The 26,172-nt window shown below is 46.2% G+C and overlaps 1 protein-coding gene across 1 annotated transcript in view; it reads right to left on the reverse strand.

Annotated features, from left to right (window-relative positions):
• Nucleotides 1–23,441, reverse strand: part of LOC144153216 (beta-hexosaminidase subunit beta-like) — a 51,056-nt gene extending 27,615 nt beyond the window's left edge. The window contains exons 1-7 of the mRNA XM_077684869.1: nt 23,395–23,441; nt 14,533–14,734; nt 11,727–12,024; nt 8,369–8,437; nt 4,030–4,079; nt 1,328–1,438; nt 323–421 (exon numbers count right to left, since the gene is read on the reverse strand). Of these exons, the coding sequence (XP_077540995.1) occupies nt 323–421; nt 1,328–1,438; nt 4,030–4,079; nt 8,369–8,437; nt 11,727–12,024; nt 14,533–14,734; nt 23,395–23,441 (876 nt within the window). The remainder of the gene's footprint in view (nt 1–322; nt 422–1,327; nt 1,439–4,029; nt 4,080–8,368; nt 8,438–11,726; nt 12,025–14,532; nt 14,735–23,394) is intronic.
• Between the last annotated feature and the right edge of the window lie 2,731 nt (nt 23,442–26,172).

Below are 26,172 nucleotides of genomic sequence, written 5' to 3' on the forward strand. Positions count from 1 at the left end.
GGCTTTTCGTTTTTGACACACCCATGCATGGAATTTCCCAGTGTACCTCCTCACCAAATTCCAGTGTATTCACAGTGCCAGCCAGCTGGTACTGGAAGCTATGTGCCCTTCAGCAAACAATGTCTCATTCATCATCTTGGTTGAGCGGAAAGAACGTATAGACGCAAACACTTCGACCCACCCGAAGCAGTCGAAATGGTTTTCTTTTGCACTATGTCTACATCAGTAATGGGCATACTTCTCTCTCAAAATATTTTTGCGCTTTTCATTTATATAGTGACATCCATCGGATACGTTGACCAATGAAGATAACCGTGCTTACCAAGGTCAAGTTGGGAAAGGCCTCCAGATGGAGAGGCCATGATTGGTCATCCACCACGTGCCAGTGAAGGACGTTGAGCTTGTTGTACGCCATTGCGTCCTGTGTAACGCCAAGGAAACAATGAGTACCGGACGCAAAGACCAAATTTTTGCGTGGTAATTTTCCCTGAGAAGCGCTAAAATTTTAAACAGCCAAACGGCCGGCCATCAGCTTTGACGAGGGATATAATTCCTCATAGTCAAGGTTTAATTACTCCGCAGGTATACATTGAAGAAAGACAACCCTGACCACTTGAACCGTCTATTGAAATGCAGTGTCGGCTCGAGTAGCAACGGAACATTAGCACTTCGCTCAGTCTCGTTGGTAACGATATTTGTATGCCAAGAATTTCGCCGTTCTCAAAGCGAGCACTCCATTGAACTTCCAAAGGTCGGCTTCCGTTTCCGCTTGACCTATATCGTGCGTGTTATTTAGAATCGAAGAGACGTTGCCTCCGCTTGAAAACTGAAGGGCTAAAGTCATAACGAAAGTTACGAAGGAAGGAACAAGAAAAGCGGTATTTCGGTGTTTCAACGAATTATATTCCTCACAGGCAAAGAACTTACATGCTGTTGTGCGATGGGGTTGTGCGTCCGTAAAAGGATTTCGCGTAACTTCGGTAAAAGGGTGAAGCAGAGCATGCACAATCGAGAGAGTTGCCTGCCAGATTAAAGACCGTTGGTGTTTGCCAACACCAGTGCAAATATTGCTCGGGGTCTTCAACCTGCTCATGACTCGAAGATGAAAGCCTAGATATTATGAAAGACTTCCTTACTGCTACACAGTCTTTGCGTCACTTTCGTCACTTTTGTTCATTCGTATTTGGCTCTACTCTGACAAGCAGACTGCCCTCGTTATGCACATTAGTCTACGGCAGTGTAGTACCCTCTAAGCCAAAAAGGAAACGAGCGCGCTAGCTGATGTGATCGCGAAAGTGAGTGCGTTAGTCCCCGTTCACGCACGTACCAGGTTCTGCTTTATGACAGGAACGGGTAGAAAATGCCGCGCAGAGTCTATGAGAATGCCTCGGTGGGAAAAGCGCGGCATGTCTCGGATTTTGCCGCAGTTGATGACACCCTGCGTTTCAAATGTAGAAAGTAACCATAGACCATTAGGCGAGGCATTTCGGGCGTAGAATTCCTACTTGTCAAAGCAGGTGTTTAATTCGTTCGCTAAGTCACCCGCCAGCGGGCAGCGGCTTCTTCCGACAAGCTCTAGGAACTCTATCACCCCCTCACCCCTGCCTCACAACCACCGACGCCCGCATATGGCACCGCCTACAAACACAGAGGTACCACAATCACACTCGTCTACGCTATGTCTTCCCCGCCCTCTACCCATTCAACTGCCCCTACTGCAACTCTCCCAACACCACCAGCCACCCTGTTCAGACATGTCCTCCCGAGCCCCTCCTCACCCCTCTTTCTCCTTCTGCTGAGCATTGGAAGTGCGCGCTACGCTGCGCCCAGCTCGAAGAACAGGAAGCCGTGGTTCTCTGGGTGAAGAGTGCAGCCAAAGCCCGCGGCCTACCGGAATGGGATGACCACCCATTGCTCCACTTTTTGACCCCACTCTCTTCTCCTTTTTTATCAATACACGTTTTCAACAACAACCACACTAGCAAATAAAAAAAAATATGGAATGATTCCGCGACTGGTTTATCGACTAGTTCAACGACTAGCTGAAAAGGCGTGGCGGTAAATTTACTCATGGCCGTCGTAGTAATCAGCGAATGCATTTGGCAAGGATAGATAGTTTTACATTTCCAAAAAGTGGATGTTGTCGATTCGTTGTCACATAACGCTCAAAAACCAATATTTTTATGTTCCCGTGCACAATCGCCTCTGGAATGCCTGCATTCGTTGATGTGCCGCTGTTTAATGTGTATACTTTGTGGTCGCATATGGCGCAATATCATTTGTGTTGATAAAATGTACCAAAAACCAGGGAACATTATTCTTAAAGGGACAGACAACCGGTTTTTGTGCAGTGCATGTCCTCTAGCTCAATAGAAAGGCAGGGTTTTATATGCTGGGGTAACGGCAAGATATTTCTAAACAAACGGGGGGGGAAATGTTTTAAAATTTGCACTAAAATATTTCAAGCAAGAAAGGTGGCGCCATGTAGTGGCTAAATGTGACACCACGTTACGTTTCCAAGGAGCTCAGTCTTTTTCAACGCGTTGTTCAAAAACCCCATAAAAGAATAGAAAAGGTTGCAAATTGTGGTTGTTTTAGCCAGGGACAAGTTTTTATATAATTCTTTTAATCTCACATGCATTTGAAAGTATGTTGCCGCCAAGCTGTCATGGTTGCCAACATTCCTTTTGACGAGACATCTAAAAATTCTTATTTCAAAAGTTCAAGGGCACTATCAGCAAAACCGTTTCGGGTTAAGGTGTTAAGGGACGCGCCTTCATTTGAATGGAGAAACTATATTCGACAAAAATCGGTTGTGCGTCCATTTAGGTTTCAGGAACACTGGCTTTATTCAAAAGCGTTTAAACGATTCATAAGACATTTCGCGGCCTATGCGGGTGGCATCGTCGGTGACAGAGGATGTGATGCGTTGTCATCAAGTGATCAACGAGGCGCACAAAACTTCAAAAATTTGTCTCTTTGCACAACCGTACCTGTCCTTGTGCATTTATTGCGATACCCGATGCCACATACACTGTCAATCGAAAAAAAGGCCTACATTTTTTGCTGCAATATTATTTGTTCAGGAAGTGTCTGAAGGTATGACAAGGGCTCTCATACCTTTGTGTGTTAGGACGGCTTTCAAACCTGATTGCACACTCGCAAACCAGCTCCCGAAACCAAAAGACCGCGTCCCAGCAAATGATCAAAGTGGTGTCATCTGCGAAGTTGCATGCCAGGAGTGCGACGCATTGTGCATCGCAGAAACTGGAAGGCGACGAGGAACACGATCCGCGGCCTCCACGATCATCCTCGCACGCGTTTGGTCAGCGCGTGCGGGGTGATCATGGAGGCCATGCACGAACGAAGGAGCATGGCAGAGACGTTTTTGAGGCTACAATGGGTACACGGGCAGATAGCACTGGTCGACCGCTGTTTCAAAAATGGTTATGTGTTTGATAATCCTAACACACCAAAACACTACCACATGAACAATGATGGGGTCCCCGATAATTTTTGGAATCATGGTGTATTCGCCGTGAACCAAAAAGGTGTAATGTTAACTTGGCACCCGACTGGAAGTTTACGGTGGGCTTTATAAATAGGTTGTTTGTATTTCATACGGGACAGTTTGTTATGATGATACCATACGCATAGTTGGCGAAACGTCTAATGAATTGGTTTAACGCTGTTGGGTAGAGCCAGGGTTTATAAAACGGGAGAATCATTTTTGTAGTTTTATTACATTTGTTTTGCTGGGCTATGGTACTGTTATGCGTGCAGGTGTGTGGATTTTTGTTGTCTTAACCGCGTTGTGAAAATGGTCTGCGCAAGTTTTACCCAAATTGACCTACTTCGCCTGGCTCTCTAAGCCACCTTGTTTCCTCGACGGCCAAGGACACTTTCCCAAATTAGGCTTTTTTCAATTTTTGTTGTAACCCGGGGATACATTAGGCGATAGTGTCAGTTTGTTTGACGCCTTCCGTAATATTACAAGTCTCTAATACACTTTATGTAAGCGATACTTACGTAATTTAGGAGCGGGTGTGCTTGCACCATTTGGCTGAAGGTTTCCAAGCCTGGGTAAAAGAAGCAATAGGCTGGACAGTTACATAGGACATTATTGCTTGAATGAACTTTAAAGGAAATTGGCCCCCAGCCCTGGATATCTACAATAGCTAGAGCGCGAGAAGAAACAAGGACAGTAGAAAGACGACGGGACGAGCACTGACCTTCAAATAAATTTATTTGGAGGAGGCTTTTATACGCACACATCATGTTAACACTAATTAAAAATGGGCGCCGAAGAAAGTTATTTCTTTTGCAGTGCGCAGCCAGAAGTGGCGAAGACCGGAGATGCCGAGCGGAACGCGTTCCGCTCCCCGCTAGCAGACGACGCTCGCTTTCCTAGCGCAACTCGCAACCGCAGCGCCGCGGTGGCGAGAGTCGCGGCCGGCCGCCTTCTCTCCACGGCCGCGGCGGGGAGATACGGAACTGAAACTAAAGCGTGGCAAACTGTTCGCATGGCGACGCAGTGAAACATCCCCCTCGCGAGGGGCACGATCAAATACAGAGCATTTCCGGGGGCGCACGACGTTAAGTAGTTTGCGTTACGTTAATGTTGTTGCACTTGTGGCAACTGCTGACGAGAGAGCGCTCGTCAGCAGTAAAAATGGCAGCCTCGGCGCACATTGAGTCCGAGAGAGGGGAGAGAGTGTCCTTGAAACGTGCCTGGGCGCGCTATCGAATGTTGATCGCGCCGATAGCGAAACGTCTGAGCCGGGCATGTCGAGGCGAGCGATGCGGACAACTACGGACGCCAAGAACGGGTGACATCGTGAGTTAAAGAAATGCTCTGCATTTAAAATATATGATAAAAAACCGAAAAAATACCCACAAAGTCTGACAGCACAGCACCACGTCAACACGCGTTCACGCACATGGTACAATCTATAGAGAGGCCAAGTCATGTCGTACCCAATGCACATCCCGTGTTAGAAATGAGAATCAGCAGCCATGCAGTGTAAACTGCCTCCAACAAAAAAACTGCCTCCAACGAACAAGTCGGATCCAAGCGGTCGTTACCCACTTCACTTGGTTGAGTGTCACTGGATAACATACAGAGTACCATCAATGAGGAACGCAAGGAAGCGACGGCGGCAATTTTGGTATTGATCAGTGTTGCCATATTGCCGTGTCTGCGGCTTCACCGCAAAATTTGAGGTGGTCATTTGTAAACAACACTGCCGAAGACGCAGCGACACGGCATCTTTGGACACAATTCTGCCGCTGAAATGCTGCCACACGCGTTATCTTCGATTCGCGTTCGGAACGACGCCAGTCACGCGCAGCCGCTGAGCAGGGAGGACCAGCTGAGACTACCACATTTGACCGACAGAAAACGCATAAACAACAAAATAGCGGTAACCATGTACCGTCGAAGTCTAAACAAATGTCGCGTGATGTGAACGGACAAATGGTCACGGCGGCGGCACGGAACAACCGGAGAAAAGAGTGCCGATACTCTGTAACCTTATCTAGTGACACTAAAATATTCGTATCGGTGACGGAAAGCACCCTTAGGAACAGGAAATCTCGCCATTGTAAGGATGGGCGTGATGGACGTCCTCAGGAGAGCGAGACGAGGAATTTTGCCATTTCTCCGCACATTCGCGGTTGTTTCACGCTTTGAAAAACTTCACCAACCATGTACACGTAAAGATAGCTCTTAGCGCTCCCGACAAGCTCGTGAAATTTTCAAAGGACACTACAAAGGCAGGCGCGAAAAAGCTTGGATGGTCCGTAAAGCATCGTATGCAGTACGTCCCATGTGGAGAGCGTGTTGTTTTTTGCATCCCGCTAAAGAAATGTGGTTCAGTATACGTCGGTCAAACTGGCAGATGTCTTAATGACTGATTGAGGGAACGCGAAAACAACGTTCGAATGGGAATGAGTCTCCTAGCCTTGCATTGCAAATCTTGCGGGTGTAAAGCTCAGCTTGACCTTTGCAATGTGATAGTTAGGAGCGGAAACCAAACTGCGCGAGAGATAATTTAAGCACGTGAAATTGACAGATTGGGTAGTAAATGTGTGAGCAGGGCGTTATTCACGTTGTCCCCAAAACCAATTGGTTTTCTTTCTAACACGTGTTATACATAGGAATACGACATAACTTGCTATCGTTATACCTTGTGCCAAGTACGTGAACACGTGTTCATGTGGTGGTGTGTTATCAAAAGTTTTGGGTCTGTTATTAGGTTTTGTTAACATAATGGGTGTGTAGAAAAAGTGCAAGTTTCCTCATAATAAACTCAGTTGCAAGTCAGCGCTCGCCACGTCGCTTTTCTTGTGAGCTTGTTTCTTCTCCTGCTGTAGCTGTGCTAAAATGAACTGCCAATACGGCCAACAGCACACCTTGCTCAGGACATCACTTTATAGGAGTTGTCGAAAGCCAAAAAGAAAACATTTGTACCGCACCTGCGTGTTGTTGCCAAAACAGCGGGACATGCGATGCCATTTCTGGTGCCATGCCAGACACAGGCCCCCCTGGGAGCTAGCTGTTTTAACACTACGCCATTACATCATCTTTAATTAACACATGTGATGCTGTTTAAACTTTGCTTATTCCCATATATACCCAAAAACAGTAGCTACACCAGTTTCTGTAGCTCAACTCTCAGAACAATTCCAGGTCATCGGCATTGCATCCCATCAGCTGCATAAATATTTTGTGTGTTTCACTCAGGAAATATTTTTGTTTTGTGTTCGACCACTGTGCTCTGATGTTTCAGACGTATGATGATAACTAGCATTGTTCAAATTAGTACCATGTTTACAAGGCATATAAAGAACGATCCATGTTTCAAAAACCTGAAACGTTTTACAAACATGCAAATAGGACATACACGTTTTAGGCAGTGTGGCAACAAAAATTAATTTCTAACAGCTGCGCAAGCAGCAGCACCGACCTCAGAAATTTTCCAAAAATATCCTTTCCTTTTAGGGCGTTGTTCTATAACTACGCGTCTTCTGTTTGCATGCGGTAGTCATAGGGGTCACAGCACCGCCGTTGATGTGACTAGTCTGAGGTTCAGCACAGATGGGTTAGGTAAACGATTTGAATAAAATTGCAAACGAACTTAGGTGACTTGTTGAGTTTTAACTGATATAGTTAAAGCACATTGACTCAGTACAACAATGTTTAGGGTAAGGGATGACCAGTCACCGCTTGTACACACGTAAGTGCTACTCGTAATTACATGGGGGTCAGTACGGCCAAGGACTGTCAATGACCGCGTTGTTACATGTGGTTGGCACACTTACACTGGAGGCAAGCAGCGGAGCAAAGTGCAATCACCTAAATTTAGGAGCTATGGCAAGTGAACCCTCGCTGAGTTTGCCTCATGGCGCTGTTTTTCTGGGCATACGATTTCTACACAGTTTTTACGATGTTATGGTCTTGCCAAAAAATTTGACGACCGGTGGTGCCGAAGGTCGGAAGCTTTCTCTCAGGTGTGGTTATTTTATTGTTATGCACTCTGCTTCTGCAAGCCGATTTTAGTACGGCGCGCGCAATGCTTCACTGTGATAAGTACTTACAACCTACTCTAGGTTGTGTTGCAATGCCTGTCGAGCAAGTACAGTTTCGTATACAGCAGGCCAAATGCATCTCTGCGCTAAACTTTGTGATGTTGAAATTGTAATTATGCATGCCGTTCAGGACACTTTAATGTGCCAAAAATTACATATAAGATGACCTCCTCAAGCGCAGTCTTGACCATGCGCTTACTTAGTTTTCACTGCCAATACTCGGGATGTTCGTGGCAAGCGTTGAACAAAGACTAGGGACGCTGCTATTTCTTTACTTTCAGGGATTATATAGAGGGTGTTAGTGTCAAGCAGTAACTGCTGGTCTTTGTTGGGACACGAAGACGTTCGTTACACTTTGGCATTATCTTCAGGACTTGTTCATAAGTTTGGCGAGAAGAGAAAATCGTGACACGTTCGCGGGAAGCCGACTTGGTTTTTGTTTAAATTCAACTGGTGGTTATCTGTCACTGGTAATTCTTAAAACATTGGGCGCCTTAAAAGGCGATGAGGGGTTTGCAAAATCTACAATTGCATATAAAGCACGCAATAATCTCAGAATACCATTTTGTGCCGAAGACAGCTACATCTTTCAGAAGCTTGATTGAAATTTTAGTCGGCATCAGAGGAAGATAATGTCCGAGTTTGCCCATTAAAACCCTTGCTACTTATGTAACATCAGCAGATTTTGGTTATCCCCTTTAAAATCATCTTGTTGGAATAGACATGCAAATAAAGTCACAAACGAGATGCCGTGGTTAGAGCTCATCCAGGCACTTACCCCGCAATGCTCCCCACACCGTCTCAGACTTGAGCAAGGCGTCCGCGGTTACGGGAATTTTCAGGAGATCTGCGAAATAAAATAACCGCGTGCATGTCTGGTTTTCTCTACTTTTATGCAACATTTTGAAAGAGAGGCCAAAACATACCGAGGCGTTATCCACAAGGCGGGATTCTTGTAGTGAATACCAAGTAAGGGTACAAGAGTTGCTGACATGAACGCTTTAAAGTAAATAACTGTCCGAAGTAAAATTGGGCTGGTTAGAGGGCAAAACATATATGCTTCCCAGAGAAAGAGTTTTATAGGAACGCTAGGCGTGCTCAGTATGTAGCAATATAACCTAAAAAGAAGTATTATTCCGCCAAATTCGGAACATTGTGCAATGAGATACATTATCTGATTTAAGCCTTGCTTCTCTCTCCACATTCCGAGATGGCCTACACATAAAACAATAGCTACCAATAGTAACGTTCATCGCCAATGGTTTTTAGTCAGTAACATTGGTTCTTGGGCGGAAACCACCAAAATACAGGGAATTACGCATGGTTCTAGGAGCTTGAGATTACACTTTAGTGGTTTATATCCACCAGTTCCAAAAAGAACAATTCCAGACGATGCTTTTCAGTACAGTGCCCGGCCGGCGTAAAGGGAAGTGTACAAATTATTTGCATTTAATATTTCGCCTACATACTCACTATTTTTAGTTAAAAATATTTTAATCTAGAGGCAATAATTCTCAGAATGTGCGCAACATCACCTCAACGAAGTGTGTTTTTAGGATGTTTAAGAAATACCCCCCCCCCCCCCCCCATGATAACGTTTAGCATTACGCAGCAGTTTTAAATACAACCCATGCTACCCGCATGATTTCATTTTAACCCGCGCAAAATTACTGGTTCCGCTGGTTTGAGAATATTGAAATTTGTAATTGCATTCGCCTATGTACTATATTGCCCTGCTTATTCATGAAAAATGGCGGTCAGCCTTTTCTTGATAAATTCATCGTGTGCATGAAATGCAAAAACAGATATTCGAAATCAGAATGCTGGCAGGCAATGAAGCGACAAACATTTTTTTAGAGCACGGAGCTTCTATTTAGTTTCGGTCAATACCGCAATGTGGGAATTTCTTCGGTGCAATTTTTTCACTCAATATGGCTATCCTCGTCATTCTAGCAAGGTGTTGGTAGCAAAGCCAGCCACAGTGCTGTCGCTATCTTCAGCCGCAAAAAAATGAACACGCGGTGCTAAATTTTGCCTCCTCATCTTGCACTCACTGTGAAGCTTCTGCAAAACTTGAAAAGCACACCCCAGGACTATACAACCGAGTATTCGCGACCGAGTGTTTATATAATTACCGCTTTGGAAGGAATAACGCGTTGGTTTAGTGCCTAGTCCAGAGTTTACTAACTGCCCGGCGCGTCTTGTATTCCAGCGTTGCGTAAAAAGCGTCCTTACAATTCTTCCGTTCCGCATGCACATATGGCGTGGCTAGGGGGAGTGCTAAACGCATTTCAGGGCTAAAAGGTCGAATATGCTTGAGGGGTCCTGACCACCCGCAGGAAAACTGTGAATAAGGAAGTAGGCTTACGTAAGCATGGCGTCTACAAATTGCGAGCGACGCACCGGGGCTTTCCTGCAGAATCTACTAGATTCTGCGGGAGCAAGTGAAATTGTTGCTTAATTTAGCAAAATTCTGCGCAGCGAAGACACTTTGCGTTATCAAGGTCACCCATACGATTTCTATGCCCACAACACGTACGCGCTGAGTAACACGTCGGCCTGCGACGAGAATACAGGCGTATTAGGGAATGTACGAAACTAACAAAAAGAAGTATAGGCCTAGAATGCGAAGAAAACGAAACACAACTATAATATAGTTTACGTAAAACTTCGTGTTAATGCTTCTGTGGAAAGGTTGGGAAGGAGCCATTCTATTATTATTTCGCTGAAGACGCTTCCGTATACTTCCTTTCTTCGGATACCTGAAGGAATGACTTGATTGGGGGCTATATTGCAGTATCTGCTTCCAAAACTTTCCTTGATTTTCTATGGATGTTTAAGGTATCTGGAATTCGTAATGACAAAGGGACGTTTCCGGAATTGCTAATAAATTAGTAGTAGTTCCTTTCCTTGTAGCTCAAAAAGACTCTGGAACACTTCTGATAAACGCTTTCACTCTTAACTTCACGTTAGAAAGCACTGCGAAAGCTAAAGTTATCGCCAGCATGGAGCGGCACTGCGTTATTTGCTCGTCGTAGCAGATACGCCTTGTGTTTCTGCTTTGCTTTTATGGCTTTCTTTTTAAAGCGCCTATCGAACGCGTTCGTTGCTGCTACTGAAGAAAAGCCGGCCAATAGCCGCTACACCGCTGTACTGACGTTATCACAGCGGTCGAAGAACGCCAAGACCGCAAAGAAAGAAAAATCTATTGAGCAAGTTTCTAAGTTATCTGATGATAACAGAGCAGTAATTTCTGGCTGAGGTATTTGCGACAACCAATTATAAGTATTATATGTGTTGGTTGATTACGTTCTGCAAGCATTTCCGATTTCAAGAATGTTCAAAAGAGTGGTCTTTAAAACAGCGAGAAAAATATACCAGTATAGGCAACCCAGCCGATTAACTCTGCTGCTTGAGCAATCATGGAATCCGAACAACTCCGACAGATTGGCATACCGTCGGTATGACGCTTGATCGATATAGTGCTGGCCTAAATCGACTACAAAAGGGCGGCAGTTAAAACGGGAATGCCAGAATGTGCCTATTCCTTGGATTGATATTGTAGCACAGCAGACACTTGTGGCCGATGCCAGTTCAATGTGCAGCCTCGCGTGTAGCTTAACGTGACGAACCTACACCAGAGCTGTGAGTCACCCCGTAGTGGATGGTTCCGGATTAATTTTGACCACATGGGGATCTTTAACCAGCGCCGAAAGCTCGATCCACGCATGTTTTCGCTTTTCGGCTCCATCAGAAAAGAATCCCCCGTGACCGGGATATAACTGCCGCCCTTGGGCTTAGCAGCACAACGCCTTAGCCACTGAGCCACCGCGGCTGGTCCCTTTTTAATTATTGCAGAAAACGCTCACAGCTATGATCCTAAAAGAAATGATTGCCATGCCCAGCGATTCAACACCGAACATCTATATATCTGCCCCCATGGCGTATAAAGTAGTTTCCCCAACACTGGCAGCTCAAGCGAATTCTGGCGAAGAAAGCGAAGGAATGTCTGCCTAGGAGTTCAAAGTATAGTTTCGCTGTGGCGTAATCTTTATCATCATCCTGCTAAAGCGTCAGTGGAGCCGCACGTGCACTGGAGTAATAAAGCGTGAATAGCAGCGTTTGATGCCACTCACAGCTTTCATCGGCTCCAGGCGACGGGTATCCACAGTGCCGGCTGCCAGTTCGCGCCACCACTACACGTAGTCTGGTCAGCAGATTCACTTTCGTGGTCATCACTGAGTTGACTCCGCCGTCGTCGTAGCTATTCAGCAAAGGCGCCACCGTGCTCCACTGCCCCAGACGTTTGTGGTAGCGAGAGATGGCTCGTTCCAACACGTCGCAGTCACAATTGGATGTGATTCGGAACTCCCGAGGGTCGAGCATACGCACACGTGACGTGTGCAGCTTCACGTGCAGCGGGGCGGGCCACAGCTGAGGCAGGGGTAGTGGACCTGTCTGCGGGTTTGACTAAACTTAGTTTTCAATGTTGCGAATAACTGAGACGCACTTCTAGGAGGCACAATGACTTATTTGCAAGAAGACTCGAAACTTTTAGTTGGAGTAGCCCCACGTATCGCTAGGTATACAAGAAGCAAAATAGCAGCACTGCGCAGGCAAGTCACGAGAAAAAGAAATTGATCATATTGCGGAAAAAAGAAACTTCCAGAAATAACAGGGCGAAGCAACTTTCGCCATGGGTTGACTCCATCATATTCAAAAGTGTTGACGAAAAGTGACAACGTTTGTGTTTGTTTCAGAAAAATTGCTCGTCTTGCAAGACGTAAAAACAACACTGAACGTAAAAATCGCGAAGTGGCGGTGTAAAATACGAACCAATGAACTTGCTCACAAGGCAAGAGCCTGCGGAATACTGCAACCTCACTTTCGTCCCAGTGTAATTGTGAAGAAATGTACATGGCGACTGCTCTTGCCAAATAGGATCAGCAAGTGTCCCCCAGAACGAAGTTGCGAGGAGTCTCCGATGGTTATCAAGTCTGTTGCACATTTTTTTCCAAACGCGCACAGCCCGCTTAAACTATGCGAGCCAGATAAACCTTCCGCATAAACAGTGTTTTCTGCACAGTCGAACAGAATTTGTCGATATCAGAAAACCATTTCTCGTTTAAGGAGGAAGATTACGAGTGCGGATATTCCAAGCCAAAAAACGTTTTCATCATCGCCGTAATGCGAAGCTTTCCCGCTAATCTACTAGATGAGGATTTCGCCGAACCGTATGGTGTAACGCCGTATCAGTGTTATTCTGTTAATTGCGAATAATTTACGGAATATAACTCATTAATGACAGAACGCTCTATATAAGCCTGAATGCATACTGCTTCAGTGCGCGTTGCAACAGATGCTGCCACCTGCGGGGCTTACATAGTTGGAGTACGCACGGAAAGGAACGATTCATAAAACAGTACCTCAATTACTTAGAGCGCAAGAGCTAGTTGGATCGATGACAAGAAGTGCAGGCGTGTAATCTGAAGTAGAACGGACAATTTAACTAGTTGGTACTTGTTCATCTTGGCGTTGAAAGCGCTCTCAAACAGGGACGAAGGCAGAAGGATGAGACGAAACGGCGCCAACTCGCAATTATTGGTTTATTGATAAGAAACAGAAATATATACCGACCAAGTCTCACGTGGTGCGTTCTCAATCCTACCACTGTGAATCCTACAGTGGTATACGCTATCGGAAATGACAAAAAACTCATTTAGTTTCGTGCATAGATGCGTCGATTGAGACAAAACACACCCCTGCTTCACTGCTCGTCCTTCTTCCCAGAGTGGAAGGGCTCATTACTTTTTGTTGACGATAGTGCTTTCTGTTAAGATTTTTGTTCAGGGTGAGGGGCAGTGCTTTTTAATGCGAGAAAAAAGATTGTGACATCAGTGTGTGTCAGCAGGCTAATATAGGGTGAGTGCTTTAAGAATAGTTGCGTAAGTTCAATTAAAGTTTGTGTTATAGCAGTCCGTTGTGGAGGAAAGAGTAACGTGTGGCAACCCCTCTCACTCAAAATCTCGCCCACCCACCCGCCCGCTTGCCTGCCGGTCTTCCTGCGTGCCTGCCTGCCTGCCTGCCTGCCTGCCTGCCTGCAAGCCCGCCGGCCTGCCTGCCAGCCTGCTAGCCTGCCTGCCTTCAAGCCTCTAAGCCAGGCGGCCTTCAAGCCTTCCAGCCTGCGTGCCTGCAAGCCTGTAAGGCTGCTTGCCAGCCACCCTCCCAGCCTGCCAGCCTGCCAACCTGCCAGCCTGCCTGCCAGCCTGTCTGCCTGCGTGCCGGCCTGCCTGCAAGCCTGCCAGCCTGCCTTCCAACCTCCTTGCCTGCTTGCCTGCCTGCCTGCAAGCCTGCCTGCCTGCCTGCCTACCTGCGGGAGCAGATGAACACGCTCTACTAAAGCTGCTTCTGCAGTGCTAACACCATAGGTGCAGTTAAAAGCTGTGAGAGGAATGAAGCTTACCCTCAGAGCCGTGATGTTTTCGTCTTCAAGCCATCGGGGTCTACCCTGAATGAAAAAAAAGGTCACTGTGTATTTCTTTGCAGACAAGAGTTTCTCAAACAGGTTATTATCAGAGAACACGGATCTCCTCAGCCGCCGCACAGCTCAGGAGGCAGGAACTCTATCGTCGACCTACCGTCGACCTTCGTCGACTCAATTAACTCTACTCGAATGAGCAATGTTTGCAATGACTCGTAAGAAACATTCTCCTCGGCCAGAGCACACTCATCTAAGCGCGTTTTTGTCATTTCCAGCCATAAAAAGATAAATTAGGGTGCACTTGGTCGCTGTGCACACCGGTATGCCGTGGAATGAAGTGGCGCTAAACACCTCTCCGTCAAGAACGCTAATCCCCCTGCTGCTCGTGGCTGCCCTTAAGAATTTTGTTGTTCGAGCTACTTATGCATATGCCTGACCAGAAAAGCCATCGGAATACGCACCATGATCGCGCTGCGCCTGATGTAGAGAGCGACCAGAAAGACGGCGAAGATCTGAAGGCCCTTCCAGGCGACGTTAAAAAAACGCCTGGGCACACAGCGGTGCAGAATCCGAGGGGGACGCTGCGTGCGCCGCACCACCGCTCCAGCCACGGCGAGCAGCAGGCGGCCATAGCCTGACACGAGAGACTTTGGCTTCTCGCTTCTGCACAGGGGTGAATAAACACTTAAACGACCGCTAGGAGCAACGTTCAAAAACAAAAAAAAGTGTACGCATGCTTTAGTTACGCTTTATAAAGTAAAATCGGGGTTTCTTGAGAAATTCCAAGCATAATGAATAGATAATCTAGCAGTAAGTGTTATATTGTTGCAAATGCAAGCGGGCATAGCGTTTTTAGCAGCAGTTTTTTTCGCGAGCGTCAAGTAAATTACTGTTATATGTGAAAGTTTGTGCAATTTCAGCGCCCCCACCAAAAAAAAAAGGAAACACCGTTTTCGATCTGCTCTAAATGGCACTTGTAACGTGTCTGCATGTTTGCGGAATATCTCCGATGGCAATCGCTATGGACTACTACGCTTTAAGGTAGGTGTTGGAGTAGGTGAGTTTAATAACTATTTCGAACAGCTAATATGTGCTGCTATCTTCACTGGTATGCTATAGAAGGCCGCGACGACTGCTGTGTCACGCCTATAAGCGACTATGTTGCTCTCGGAACTATGTTCCTATATATATTCTTATACATGTATATAATCCTATACATTCTCCTCTCGGCTCACGCGACTTTCTAGCCTCTTGAAGACGGGAGAGCTGCCCTCCGTTTGAGGCTTAACCCGCGGACAACGTAAATGGGGCATTTTTGAAATAATTTAACGCAACCCACATCCACAAGCTCTGAGTAATGGATGTGTCTTGCCTATATTTAACGTTGTGCCTGTTGCGCCCCCGTTTTCTTATTTATTAATAACTGTAGTGCCACTGATTCAAGTTTCAAAACGTAAGTATACGAAGCACAGGAGGAGGTTTTAAAGTTATAACGCACTGCGGGCTTTCTAATAAAATATATATAAACAAGTACATAAAAAAACAACCAAAGTGCTGTTGTTGAAGGACAGTTCTTGTTTTTGCTAGACTATGCGAAAGCCACCGGTAGCGCTTCGGCGAGCGTTCCGCCAGGTACCGGGCAGGCACGTTCCACTTGTCCTTGACATTGCTCATGAAAAGGCTGAAAAGTTGGCTCTGACTGCAAAAAACAACAATATTACTGCAGAACGTTAATCAAATTTGTTTGGTTATTATAAAATTGAACCTCCAAGGCGATTAATTTGTCCTCAATTAAGTAGAAGCTTCAGGCACGATGAACAAGAAAAAAAAATTGGCCGCGTATCTGCTCCTTTCGTTGCAAATGCCGTCAAAAGACGATAGTCTTTATCGGCTTTTGCGAAGTAAATGCCTGCCTTCGCTTTTCCGCTCACCTATCATGTTGTTCCTCTTGCGTCGCGCTCCTCCCAAGGTAAAGATGAAAAAGGTTTGCTTAAAGCATTTTAAATTTCCCGCGTTCCACTGCTCCAAACCGGGTGTCTCGATGCGAACGCTACCGTACGGCGAAGACGCGCGTGAATCGAGGCGTCCTACTTCAACGTTTATAGAACCGCGTTTTCCTACTCCACGTGCGTGGCAAACAGAGCGTGGAACCTATCTAGTGGAACCTTGCGTAACTGTTGCCGGTTGATTTCTTAAAATGACGACGGCGGAGTGAATTCTTTTTCTGCAGTTGATGAAATATTTAATTTCTCAGAAGTCAAGCATGTTTGATTTTTTTTATAAAGGAACACTACAAATATCACTGCTGTATTGATTTGTTGTCTCATATTTGCGTAATGTCTTGTTCTTCTTCTACAATGTTGACAAGTATGAACATTACACCGGACATAGGCGGGTAGATTTAGCTGTGACTATATAAGACTATTGCGCAGGCATTTTTTTGCTTTGGCCGGATGGCTGAATCGAGTCACAGACAGACAGACGGACAGACGGACGGACATACATACAGACAGACAGAGATAGACAGACCAAAATTTCTGGGTTTAAGTAGCCCAAGATTTAGCTGTGACTATATAAGACTATTGCGCAGGCATTTTTTTGCTTTGGCCGGGTGGCTGAATCGAGTCACAGACAGACAAACGGACAGACGGACGGACATACATACAGACAGACAGACAGACAGACCAAAATTTCTGGGTTTAAGTAACCCAAGAAAGACTACCGTCTTTAAAAATGTTACCCTTATTGTTGATTTTGGCTTAAAGACAAAAAAGAAGCCATATGGCAAGCTAAGCCAAGTAGGCGAGGAACGTCGCTAGCGCCCGCGGTGTCCCGTTTCTGCAGTGACACATTTCCCTCTGGTATACATTACTACGAAACTCTATATGCACGACAGCGGCGGGCGGCGTGCTAGAGCAGCGGCGAGCGGCATGCACAGCGCGCGCCGCCGCTCTAGCCCAGCCATGCTTCCCGCATAGAGTTAACACTACTGACGGTTGACTGGCGGGCCCGGTGGGGCTAATTTTTCAAATTCCTCCAGGGCCTCCTGTCGTGGGAGCAGACAATCCTAGTCAGGAGAGCCGAATTTTTTGAGCCATTCTTTGGCTCTTCCGCTCAGTTACTGAGCCGAAGAGCCGGGTCAAATGAGCCGGCTCTTTGGGGCGAGTTTCGCGCCATCTATTATCGGCGCGCGAAAGCAACTGCCCTGCGAGGCCCAGGTGGGGCTAATTTTCCAAATTTCTCCAGCGCCTCCTGTGGTCGGAGCAGACAATCCTTATCAGGAGAGCCGGAGTTTTGAGCCGTATGAGCCGGCTATTAGGGGCGAGTTTCGCGCCATCTATTATCGGCGCGAGAAAGCAACTGCCCTGCCGGGCCCAGGTGGGGCTAATTTTCCATATGCCTCCAGCGATTCCTGTCGTGTGAGCAGACAATCCGAGTCAGGAGAGCCTGATATGTTAAGCTGTTCTACGGAACTTCTGACCCGCTCTTTTCTAGAGCAGCTCTTCTCAGAGCCGGATCTTCTCAGATTTCTGAGCTGTTCTTTGAGAACTGCGGTTGAGAGACCGTGGCGGCGGCTACGGCGGTTAATGACAGATCGCAAGGCCTCAATGGCAACAGTGAACGAACTGCGCCTGCATTTTGAAAGTAATATGAAAATAAACTCACGTGACCTTTATGATTCAAAACAGTTACATTTCTGTGCTCAGCTATTTGCGGCGAGATGTTTGAGTGGCGCCCCCTGGCTCTGACGTGAGCGTAGCCCTCATTTACAGAGCTGTGACCTTCTCCGTCACGGCAGCGCCCCGTCAAGAAACCGCGATAGCGACGTAAACGGAGTAGCGTTCGTACTGGAGCTCTCCGTCAGTGTACAGGGTCGTCTGCCTGGTGAACAGTTTAGCCTAGAATTGAGCTTGCTTTATCTGAAAAGTGAAGAAAAGGGCTTAGATTTTTACGTGCGCCCACTTTTTGCCAAATTTAGCCTTAAAATTTGTTTTCTGATTGGCTGGCTTACCACGTTCGTGGTCCCGTCACGTTGACGGAACGGAAACGTAGAGCTCGGCTTCCCGTCACCATCGCACCGTTTTCGGCGAGAAATCGCCCGAGAAACCGTCGTCCATGACGGAAGACTGTGGCGTGACGGTGACGTGACGGGGGGGAAAACGGCTGTGCGAATGAGCGCTTAGGGACACGCGCCACTGTCGTCTGCTACACTCCGCTTGTGAGGGGCCGCAGTGCCTGTGCTAGAAATCGCCCGATTTGATGCTTTAGTGCATTAAAATGCATATTTCTACTAATTCAGTTCTTTTTGCCAGCTTCTGAATCCTCTTAATAGTTTCAAGCTGTATCGCCCACAAGTTTGCAACACACGAGAAGAGAGAGATCAACTTTCTTCAAGGCATCGGTCAGCAGATCGTGTGTAACTTGTCCTTTCTAGCTTATTCACGATGTTCAGTGCTCAGAGTTCCTCGATAAGTATTCAAGGTGCGTAGGCTTCCCTACAGTATTTTTGAGATGCCTTTATAAAGACTCAACAGCCTAACGCTACGTACCAAGCAGCGGCCGCCCCTACACGCGCATCGCCCAGCAGGAAATAAAGCGGCTGTCCTCTATTCCTGTCGTTGTTTTTGACCTGTATCAGATGAGTGTTTCTATCTGTGCCCAATGCATGAATTTTTATGAACTGTCAGAAACGTCTTAGCCCTCATTCACACAGCCGTCACCTTCTCCGTCACGGCACCGTCACGACAACAAAAAGCGACGTTGACGGAACGGAGAAGTGTTCAGACTGGATCTACACGGGAGCTTTCCGTCAGATTACAGGGTTGTCTGCCTAGTGATCAGTTTAGCCTAGAATTGAGCGTTTTTAATCTGAAAAGTGAAGAAAATGGTTGGTGCTCACTTTTCGCGAAATTTAGCCGTAAAAATTTGTTTTCTGATTAGCTGGTTTAGCGCGGGGCATGGTTCCGTCACGTTGACGTGACGGAAACGTAGAGCTCGGCCTCCCGTCACCGTCGCACCGTTTTCGGCGAGAAATCGGTCGAAAAACGGCGCCCAAGACGGAAGACGGTGACGGAACGGTGACGTGACAGGGTGAAAAACGGCTGTGGGAATGAGGGCTTATTCGGAGGTTTGGGGATGTTTGGGAGGCTCACAAAAATCGTGTGGATATTTTCTCCAGGTTGTATGGCATACAACCCCTTCTTCACGAATTGGCTTTCGTTATGGCTGAGAGCAAGAAGGTGCATATCCGCAGCATGCCATGTTTCTTCACAGGCAAATACAATGCGGTTTGTGCTACGCCACCGCAATCGCGTCCCAGACAACGTTGTCCGAGTAAGCCGGCTTTTGTGCTCCGAATTTCTATCCTAACCGTCGTTATCATAACGAACTGACTCTCAACCAGAACAATTATGCCATGATTACGGTGTTGAAGGCTTCATATACTAGCTAACGAACGCAATAAATATTAACATAATAAATATTACAAGAATCGAAATCGATGAATATTTCCAAGCAGCTCTTTATTGTTGTCGAACCCTTCTAGGTGGAAAGAACAAATCCTCGTCCACTCGGGATGGCGTGCTTTGAATTGAAGAAAATTGCTCTTACTCTCTTGTCCTGGACTGAAGACCCGGCTCACTGATCATCTCTACCTTACCGTTAAATAAAGTTTTTTCCTCCTCCTCCTCCTTCTGCACTTCCTCCTCCTCCTTAGTGCAGTTTTCCTATAACGCACATTTAAATTTTGGGAAGATATGGCTGTGGGAAATGTACCGAAATATCCCTCCAGGTCTGACCATAGTGTATCTTTACCGTAGACGTGACTCGTTTTGGCAATAAGCCTCCGTACTGGTATAAAGCCTGGTAGAAGCCTGGTATAAAACCAGCACGCGCCTATACACACAGTGGGTTGTTTCGAACTCAACCTACAGTTTTTGCGGCACATAGTGCATGTCGCATACTTTCATGCCATGACAGCGTAAAGTGATATGATACTCGAGCATTCGGCAAGGCTGCAAAAACTTTTACATTACGTATGATTAGCGGGAATCGTAATGCTTTCTGATAAAAAGGACAGCCGCGAAGGCCTGGAATTTGTTTTGGTCTTTATTTTCGCTGCTGTCCGTTACTAACAGCTGGCTCTTTCCTTTGTTCGAAAGATTGCTTAATACGGAAGCTGACGCCTAGCTCGGACTCTTCGCGCTCTGAACTGGACCGGCTTCGGCAGGAATGGGGCGACGCCGGCAATGTTTGTTCCGTAGCGGTATCCAAAACTATACATTAACTCACGCATTGAGCTGGTGTATGCGATTTTAAGTCTAGTATTATGATAAAAAGTTACGCACACGTAAAATCTTGTGCGGACAAGCATAAGACGTCAACCGAGCGCAAAGAAACATCAGGGAGAGCGATCCCGAGTGAAGCAGACGACAAATGCGAACCTCCCTAAGCCGACGTCACGGACTCGCGCTTCGCAGCGCCGCCCGTGGTCGCGCTCACGGCCAATAGTCCGAGTCAGGAACGAGCCGGATCTTCTGAGCCGCTCAGTACAGCGGCGGTTCTCGGCTTCCGGCAGTTCTTTGGCAGAGCGGCTCTCTCAAAGACCCGCCGCTCAACAGCTGCTCGCTTGATCAGAGAACTGTTATGAACCAGGCGGCTGTGGACGAATCGCGGAGGGGACGAGTCGTGTCGGCACGTTCCGGTAGAGTTAGTAGAAGCGTATCGGCCGACCCAGCCGGGGCCTGTGTGCTACTTTCGCGCCATCTATTATTGGTGCGAAGCAGCGAGATCTCGCTTCGAATGAACTGAGCAAAAAGTTGTAAATAAACCACAATTTATATTTCATGTATTAAGATTACATTCTTGTATCATGTTTTCCAGAATCCTTTTTTCTGGCGTCACAGCTCACTAGTAGAGAGTATGTTTGTGAGCTAATAAAGGCGACAAAAAATTTACGTTTTTTTCTTCATATATCGACCGAGAGGGACCTCGAAATACGACAGACACTTAAAAAGACTTTTGCAATGATGGGAAAGCCAATTCTTTTCTGCTCAAGTACAACGGATGCTGTGACAAAAGAAAGGCTTCCACTACAAGGAAAAGTTGTACTTAAATTCATAAATATTTTCATCATCCTCATTATCATCACCAGCCTATCTACGCCCACTGCAGGGAAAATGCCTGTCCCATTATTCTCCGATTACCCCGGTCCTGCGCTAACTGCGACCAATTTATTCCCGCAAACTTCTTGATCTCATCTGCCCATCTAACTTTCTGCCGCCCCCGGCCACGCTTGCCTTCTATAGGGATCCATTCCGTTACCCTTAATGACCAAGGGTTATTCGCATGACATGCCCTGCCCACGTCCATTTCTTCTTCTTAATTTCTACTGATATGCCTTTAACACGCGTTTGTTCTCTGACCCACCCCGCCCTCTTCTTGTTCCTTCGTGTTACACCTATCATCTTCCGTTCCATTGCTCGCTGAGTCGTCCTCAGTTTAAGTGGAACCGTATTAATGAGCCTCCAAGTTTCTGCCCCGCAGGTGAGTACCAGTAAGATGCAGCTGTCAAACACTTTCTTCTTCAGGGACAATGGTAGGCTTATACTCATTATCTGAGAATGCCTGCCGAATGCACTCCACCCCATTCTTACCCTTCTAATTATCTCTTGCCTCACGGTTGGGATCTGGGGTCGAAACTTGGCCTAAGTAGATATATTCGCTTACCATTTCCACTGTCTCGCCACCTCTCTCAAACCGCTGTGCTCTCCCGAGGATATTGATCATTACTTTAGTCTTCTGCGTATTAATTTTCAGGCACACGGTTCTGCTCTATTTGTCCAGTGTGGTAAGCATGTTTTGCAATTCGTGCCCCGAGTTACTATCCCGAGTTCGTACCCCGAGGCAAACCATGACAATTTTCACCCCAGCAGACAGAATAGAACTAGGGGAGCTTTCGGAGTTAATCAATAAGCGTAAGACAGCTGACATACGGAAGTACACTATGGAGAGGATCGAGCACGCTGTAAAGAAAGGAGGTAGCCTAAAAGCAACGAAGAACCGTGTGTAGGCATAAGGAAAAATCAGATGTATGCACTTAAAGACAAGCAAGAAATATTTTAGAGTATGCTTATTAAAGGTTAATGAACCGCTGAGCCGTTCAAATGAACCGGTTCACTTCAGTGAACGGAGCCGTTCCGAGTCGTTCACTGAAGTGAGCCGTTTCGCCCATCTTTAGTATCGAGGCCACAAATCTCCAACGGGGCGTCCTCGTTCTAGCAGGCACTCAAAAGAAAAACGCGCAGTGAAATCACACATGTCACGTGGGTGCTCTGTGCAGCGGAGCGTTTGGAAACACGCCGACCGGACAATGCCATCGCCTCTGTCTGGTTCGATTCTAGCCGAGCAGGTCAGGCAAAATATACTTGTGGATAATAGCCAGGAACGTCTGAATGGACCTTCTATGCCACAAACTCGGCACTGGTAAAGCATTTAAAATGCGCAAACACATTGTAGGAGTACAGACAAAGGCTAAAAACAAAGAACTTTGGAGGGATGTTAAAACACACGCATATTATGTTCTCGCCACGGGTAGCGCCTGCAGAGGATTCAGCGAAAACAGTAAGCCCCCATGGGGTGGGAGTTTAGCGAGACCTAGCTCGGTCGCTTGGCATCAATGTTTGTTATACTGCGAAGAAAAACTATGCCGCTAAGTAAAGCAAGAGTGAATGGGAGAGGGCGTGCGAATACACCGATCAAATGTGAGTACAGCTATGTTCGCCGCCGTAAAAAGGGTGGACGATTTTTCGACCGTTCCGGGCGACTCACCTTCCTGAAAATTAAGACTTGGCAATTTATATAAAGCTATGTTTCATTGTGCGTGGTCACTGATTCCGTCCCGGCCGCGGTTACTACTCATTCTGGAGACGAAAAGTCAAAACGCCCGCCCGTGGGTGTAGATTTAGGCGGACGTTAATTAAATATCGCCCGATCGTCAAAATTAATCAGGAGCCTTCTATTACGGGGCGCCTCTTATCCCAGGTGTAGCTTCAGTGCGTTAAACACCACAATCAATCAATCAATCAATCAATCAATCAATCAATCAATCGATCGATCGATCGATCGATCGATCGATCGATCAATCAATCAATCAATCAATCAATCAATCAATCAATCAATCAATCAATCAATCAATCGATCGATCGATCGATCGATCGATTGATCGATCAATCGATCAATCGATCAATTGATCAATCGATCAATGTGTCATTACACTACTGTATTCCGCCCTCCAGTGTTGAGATGCGGGTAAGGAACCTTACCTGACTGTGATAGCTGCTGAACGCGGCGAGATTGCCAGGTCGTCCATTCTTCCCTAAAGCGAACTGACGAGGCCACTTGAGAGCTTCGACCGGGAGGAATTCGGTCTTGCGCGCAAGTAGCAATGAGCAGTGGGTATTCTACGATACGAATTATAGCTCTAATAACAGCGCACTCGGTGACGCTGATGGAACAGATCCGTCGGCAATGATGACGAGGATGACGACGTTTACGATTTTGGTGATGATGATAGTAGTGAATTCCTATACTGGCGCATACTCAAGCAAAGTGTCGCTAGATGAGCATTGTATACTATTATCCCGGCAGCCGTGAGAATTACCGTCGGAAATTTCTCACAGCAGTCGCCGCTGATTGGCTAAGCACGCCACACCGAGATTCCTTGGGACAAATATGCTCTAAAAACTAGTTCCTACAGCTGCTTTTCAGGCGCTGTGGTATAGCAATTGTTTTGAAGCGAAAAGGTCACGGTCGAGTCTGGTGTGGGGCAAGTGTTTTCTTTTGCGTTCAGAATTTTTGAAGCTTTCGCTTGCCGTAATTATGTTAATGCTTTTTTTTTTCCATGTCGGATATTAGTATATCAAGAGATCGACGCTCAGGACTTCTAGAATGGGTTAAATTATGCTTATTATAGGTGGTGTTTTGTGTAGTAGGGCTGGGTTAGGTTTGGTTTGTTGCATTTGTGCCCGATTTGTGTAGGTCATGATGCGTTCGATAAGCTAGAATAGTTTGGGTGCAATAGGTTACGTTACCTTAGGTTAGGTTCGGTGAGGTTACGTTAAGTTGGAAGTTACTATTATTCGGTGAATTGTAGGTCAGCCAGCGTTTATGGAAACTGCGGTGAGAATTTCCCGGAGGTAATTCTCACGGCTGCCGTGAGTTCATGCGCTGCCTTGTATTTTTCCCCCCAAGTCACATTTTGGGAAGTTGCTCTAGTGTGTCGGCATCTTGGCAATGTAAATATCCTGAGCATTAATGGAGCGGCGTTGCCAGCAGAACCACTGTTCATGATTTGCCAGCACCAGTAAAATAAAAACGGGTTCGGCTGTTTTAATCCCTTGGCTGAGCGAATAACAGGAAAGGGGCCAACAGTTAACATTAAGGGTAAGATGGTAGTTATTAGCAAGCCGACACCCCACAAAGAAAAAAAATATTTAAAACATAACTCGAATACAAACCTCGGTGAGTTGTTACATTTTGTTTGTTACGACTAGTGTTAGAGTTTGTTACAGTTGTTACGGTTTGTTACGACAAGAACAAACTGTGCAAAAAACGAGTACAAAAGAAGGCCACACTGCGCCTCCTGTGTGTAGTCGCTTTGTTTTGTCCTTATTTTAGCGCAGTTTTTCTTGTATTTAAAACATGCCAGCAATTCGGTCAGATTTGGTGGCAACTATTCGTTTTTATATTCGTTTTTATATGCGATGGAGCATATCTAATTTTAATGGCAAGTATACAACCAGTGAGTAGAGGCTGCTTCCAGCATAGGCTTAACCATATCAACTTCAGGCAAGTAAAACGGCCCAAATGGAATATCGTAATGAGTGGGAAATCCCCGAAGCTGATGGTGAAGACGGAGCGCGCGTGAGTGGAGGAACACGAAGAAGAGGAAGAGGAAGCATTTAAATTTGTTTACTCTCGCAACTTATGAAATCCCTTTTATTTATACACTTGTTCCCTTTTATTGTTTCCCCTGTATCTTTATGATTACAAAGTTATATTATGAATATAGTTATATTATACATTTATAGTTTCATCCTTATTATAATTATAATTTTATTATTATAATTATAAAACGGTTAATATGTCACACAACGAAGCTGAAAAATAACAAGTATTGTGTTATTTATTCAAAATAAGCTGTAATAGCTATATGAGCTAAGTTTGGAGCGCACCAAAAGCCGACTGTGGTGCATATTACGAATACACCAAGACCTAATTTTAATGTGAATAATGTAGAATTGCTCGGGATTGGGCGACTCGCCGAGGTTGATCAGTGGCTAAGGCATTGTGCTGCTGGGCTCAAGGAAGCAGGTTCGAATACCGGCCGCGGAGGCCGCTTGTCTAATGGAGGCGATCCCCATGTGGTCAAAATTAATTCGGAGCCCTCCACTATAGGACGCGTTTCATTGCCTGCCCAGGCAATGAAACGCGTCCTTGCTTTGCTAGACTTTGTGCAAGCCTTGCTAGGCTTTGTGCAAGCTTCGAAATTTTTTATGTGAAGCTGTCTATTACTGACTGGAGGCGTCGTCGTCTGAGTAAAACTCACTCCAGAAAGTCAACTACTATGCACAGTGGTTTTCATAAAACGATGATGATGATTATAAGAGAAGGCACATCAAGCGCCCCAAGAAAAAACCTTTCCCGTTGTCGGAGATCAGGTACTCCTGATCCTCGAGCTGGAAGCTGGTCAGCCTGCGCTCCCACTGCTCCAGTGTAGGTGATGGAATTGGGTTGGGATGTTTGACCCACTCCCATACGAGATGATAGGTGGTGTTTGGTGCATTGCATGTTGTGCAGTTGTAGGGAAAAACAGTTGGTGAAATATGATTTAAAATTGCCATGTTAAGGCGGCCTGGACTGAGGCCACCACTCACTCTTTTCCCCCTTCCCTTTCCCTTAGAAAAATAAATGTTATTCCTTCTCCTCCTTCGTTGTAGGAGTCGAACCTGGGTCCCCTGCGATATGATGCCGGTATCTACCCGATTGCGCTATTGCGACACTGCTGAATCAGTTTGGAATTTAAACAGCGACCGTGATTC

This window comes from Haemaphysalis longicornis, unplaced genomic scaffold (genome assembly GCF_048455015.1).
Source record: "Haemaphysalis longicornis isolate Haplotype H1 unplaced genomic scaffold, Haemaphysalis longicornis Haplotype H1 scaffold_9, whole genome shotgun sequence".
Taxonomy (NCBI): domain Eukaryota; kingdom Metazoa; phylum Arthropoda; class Arachnida; order Ixodida; family Ixodidae; genus Haemaphysalis; species Haemaphysalis longicornis.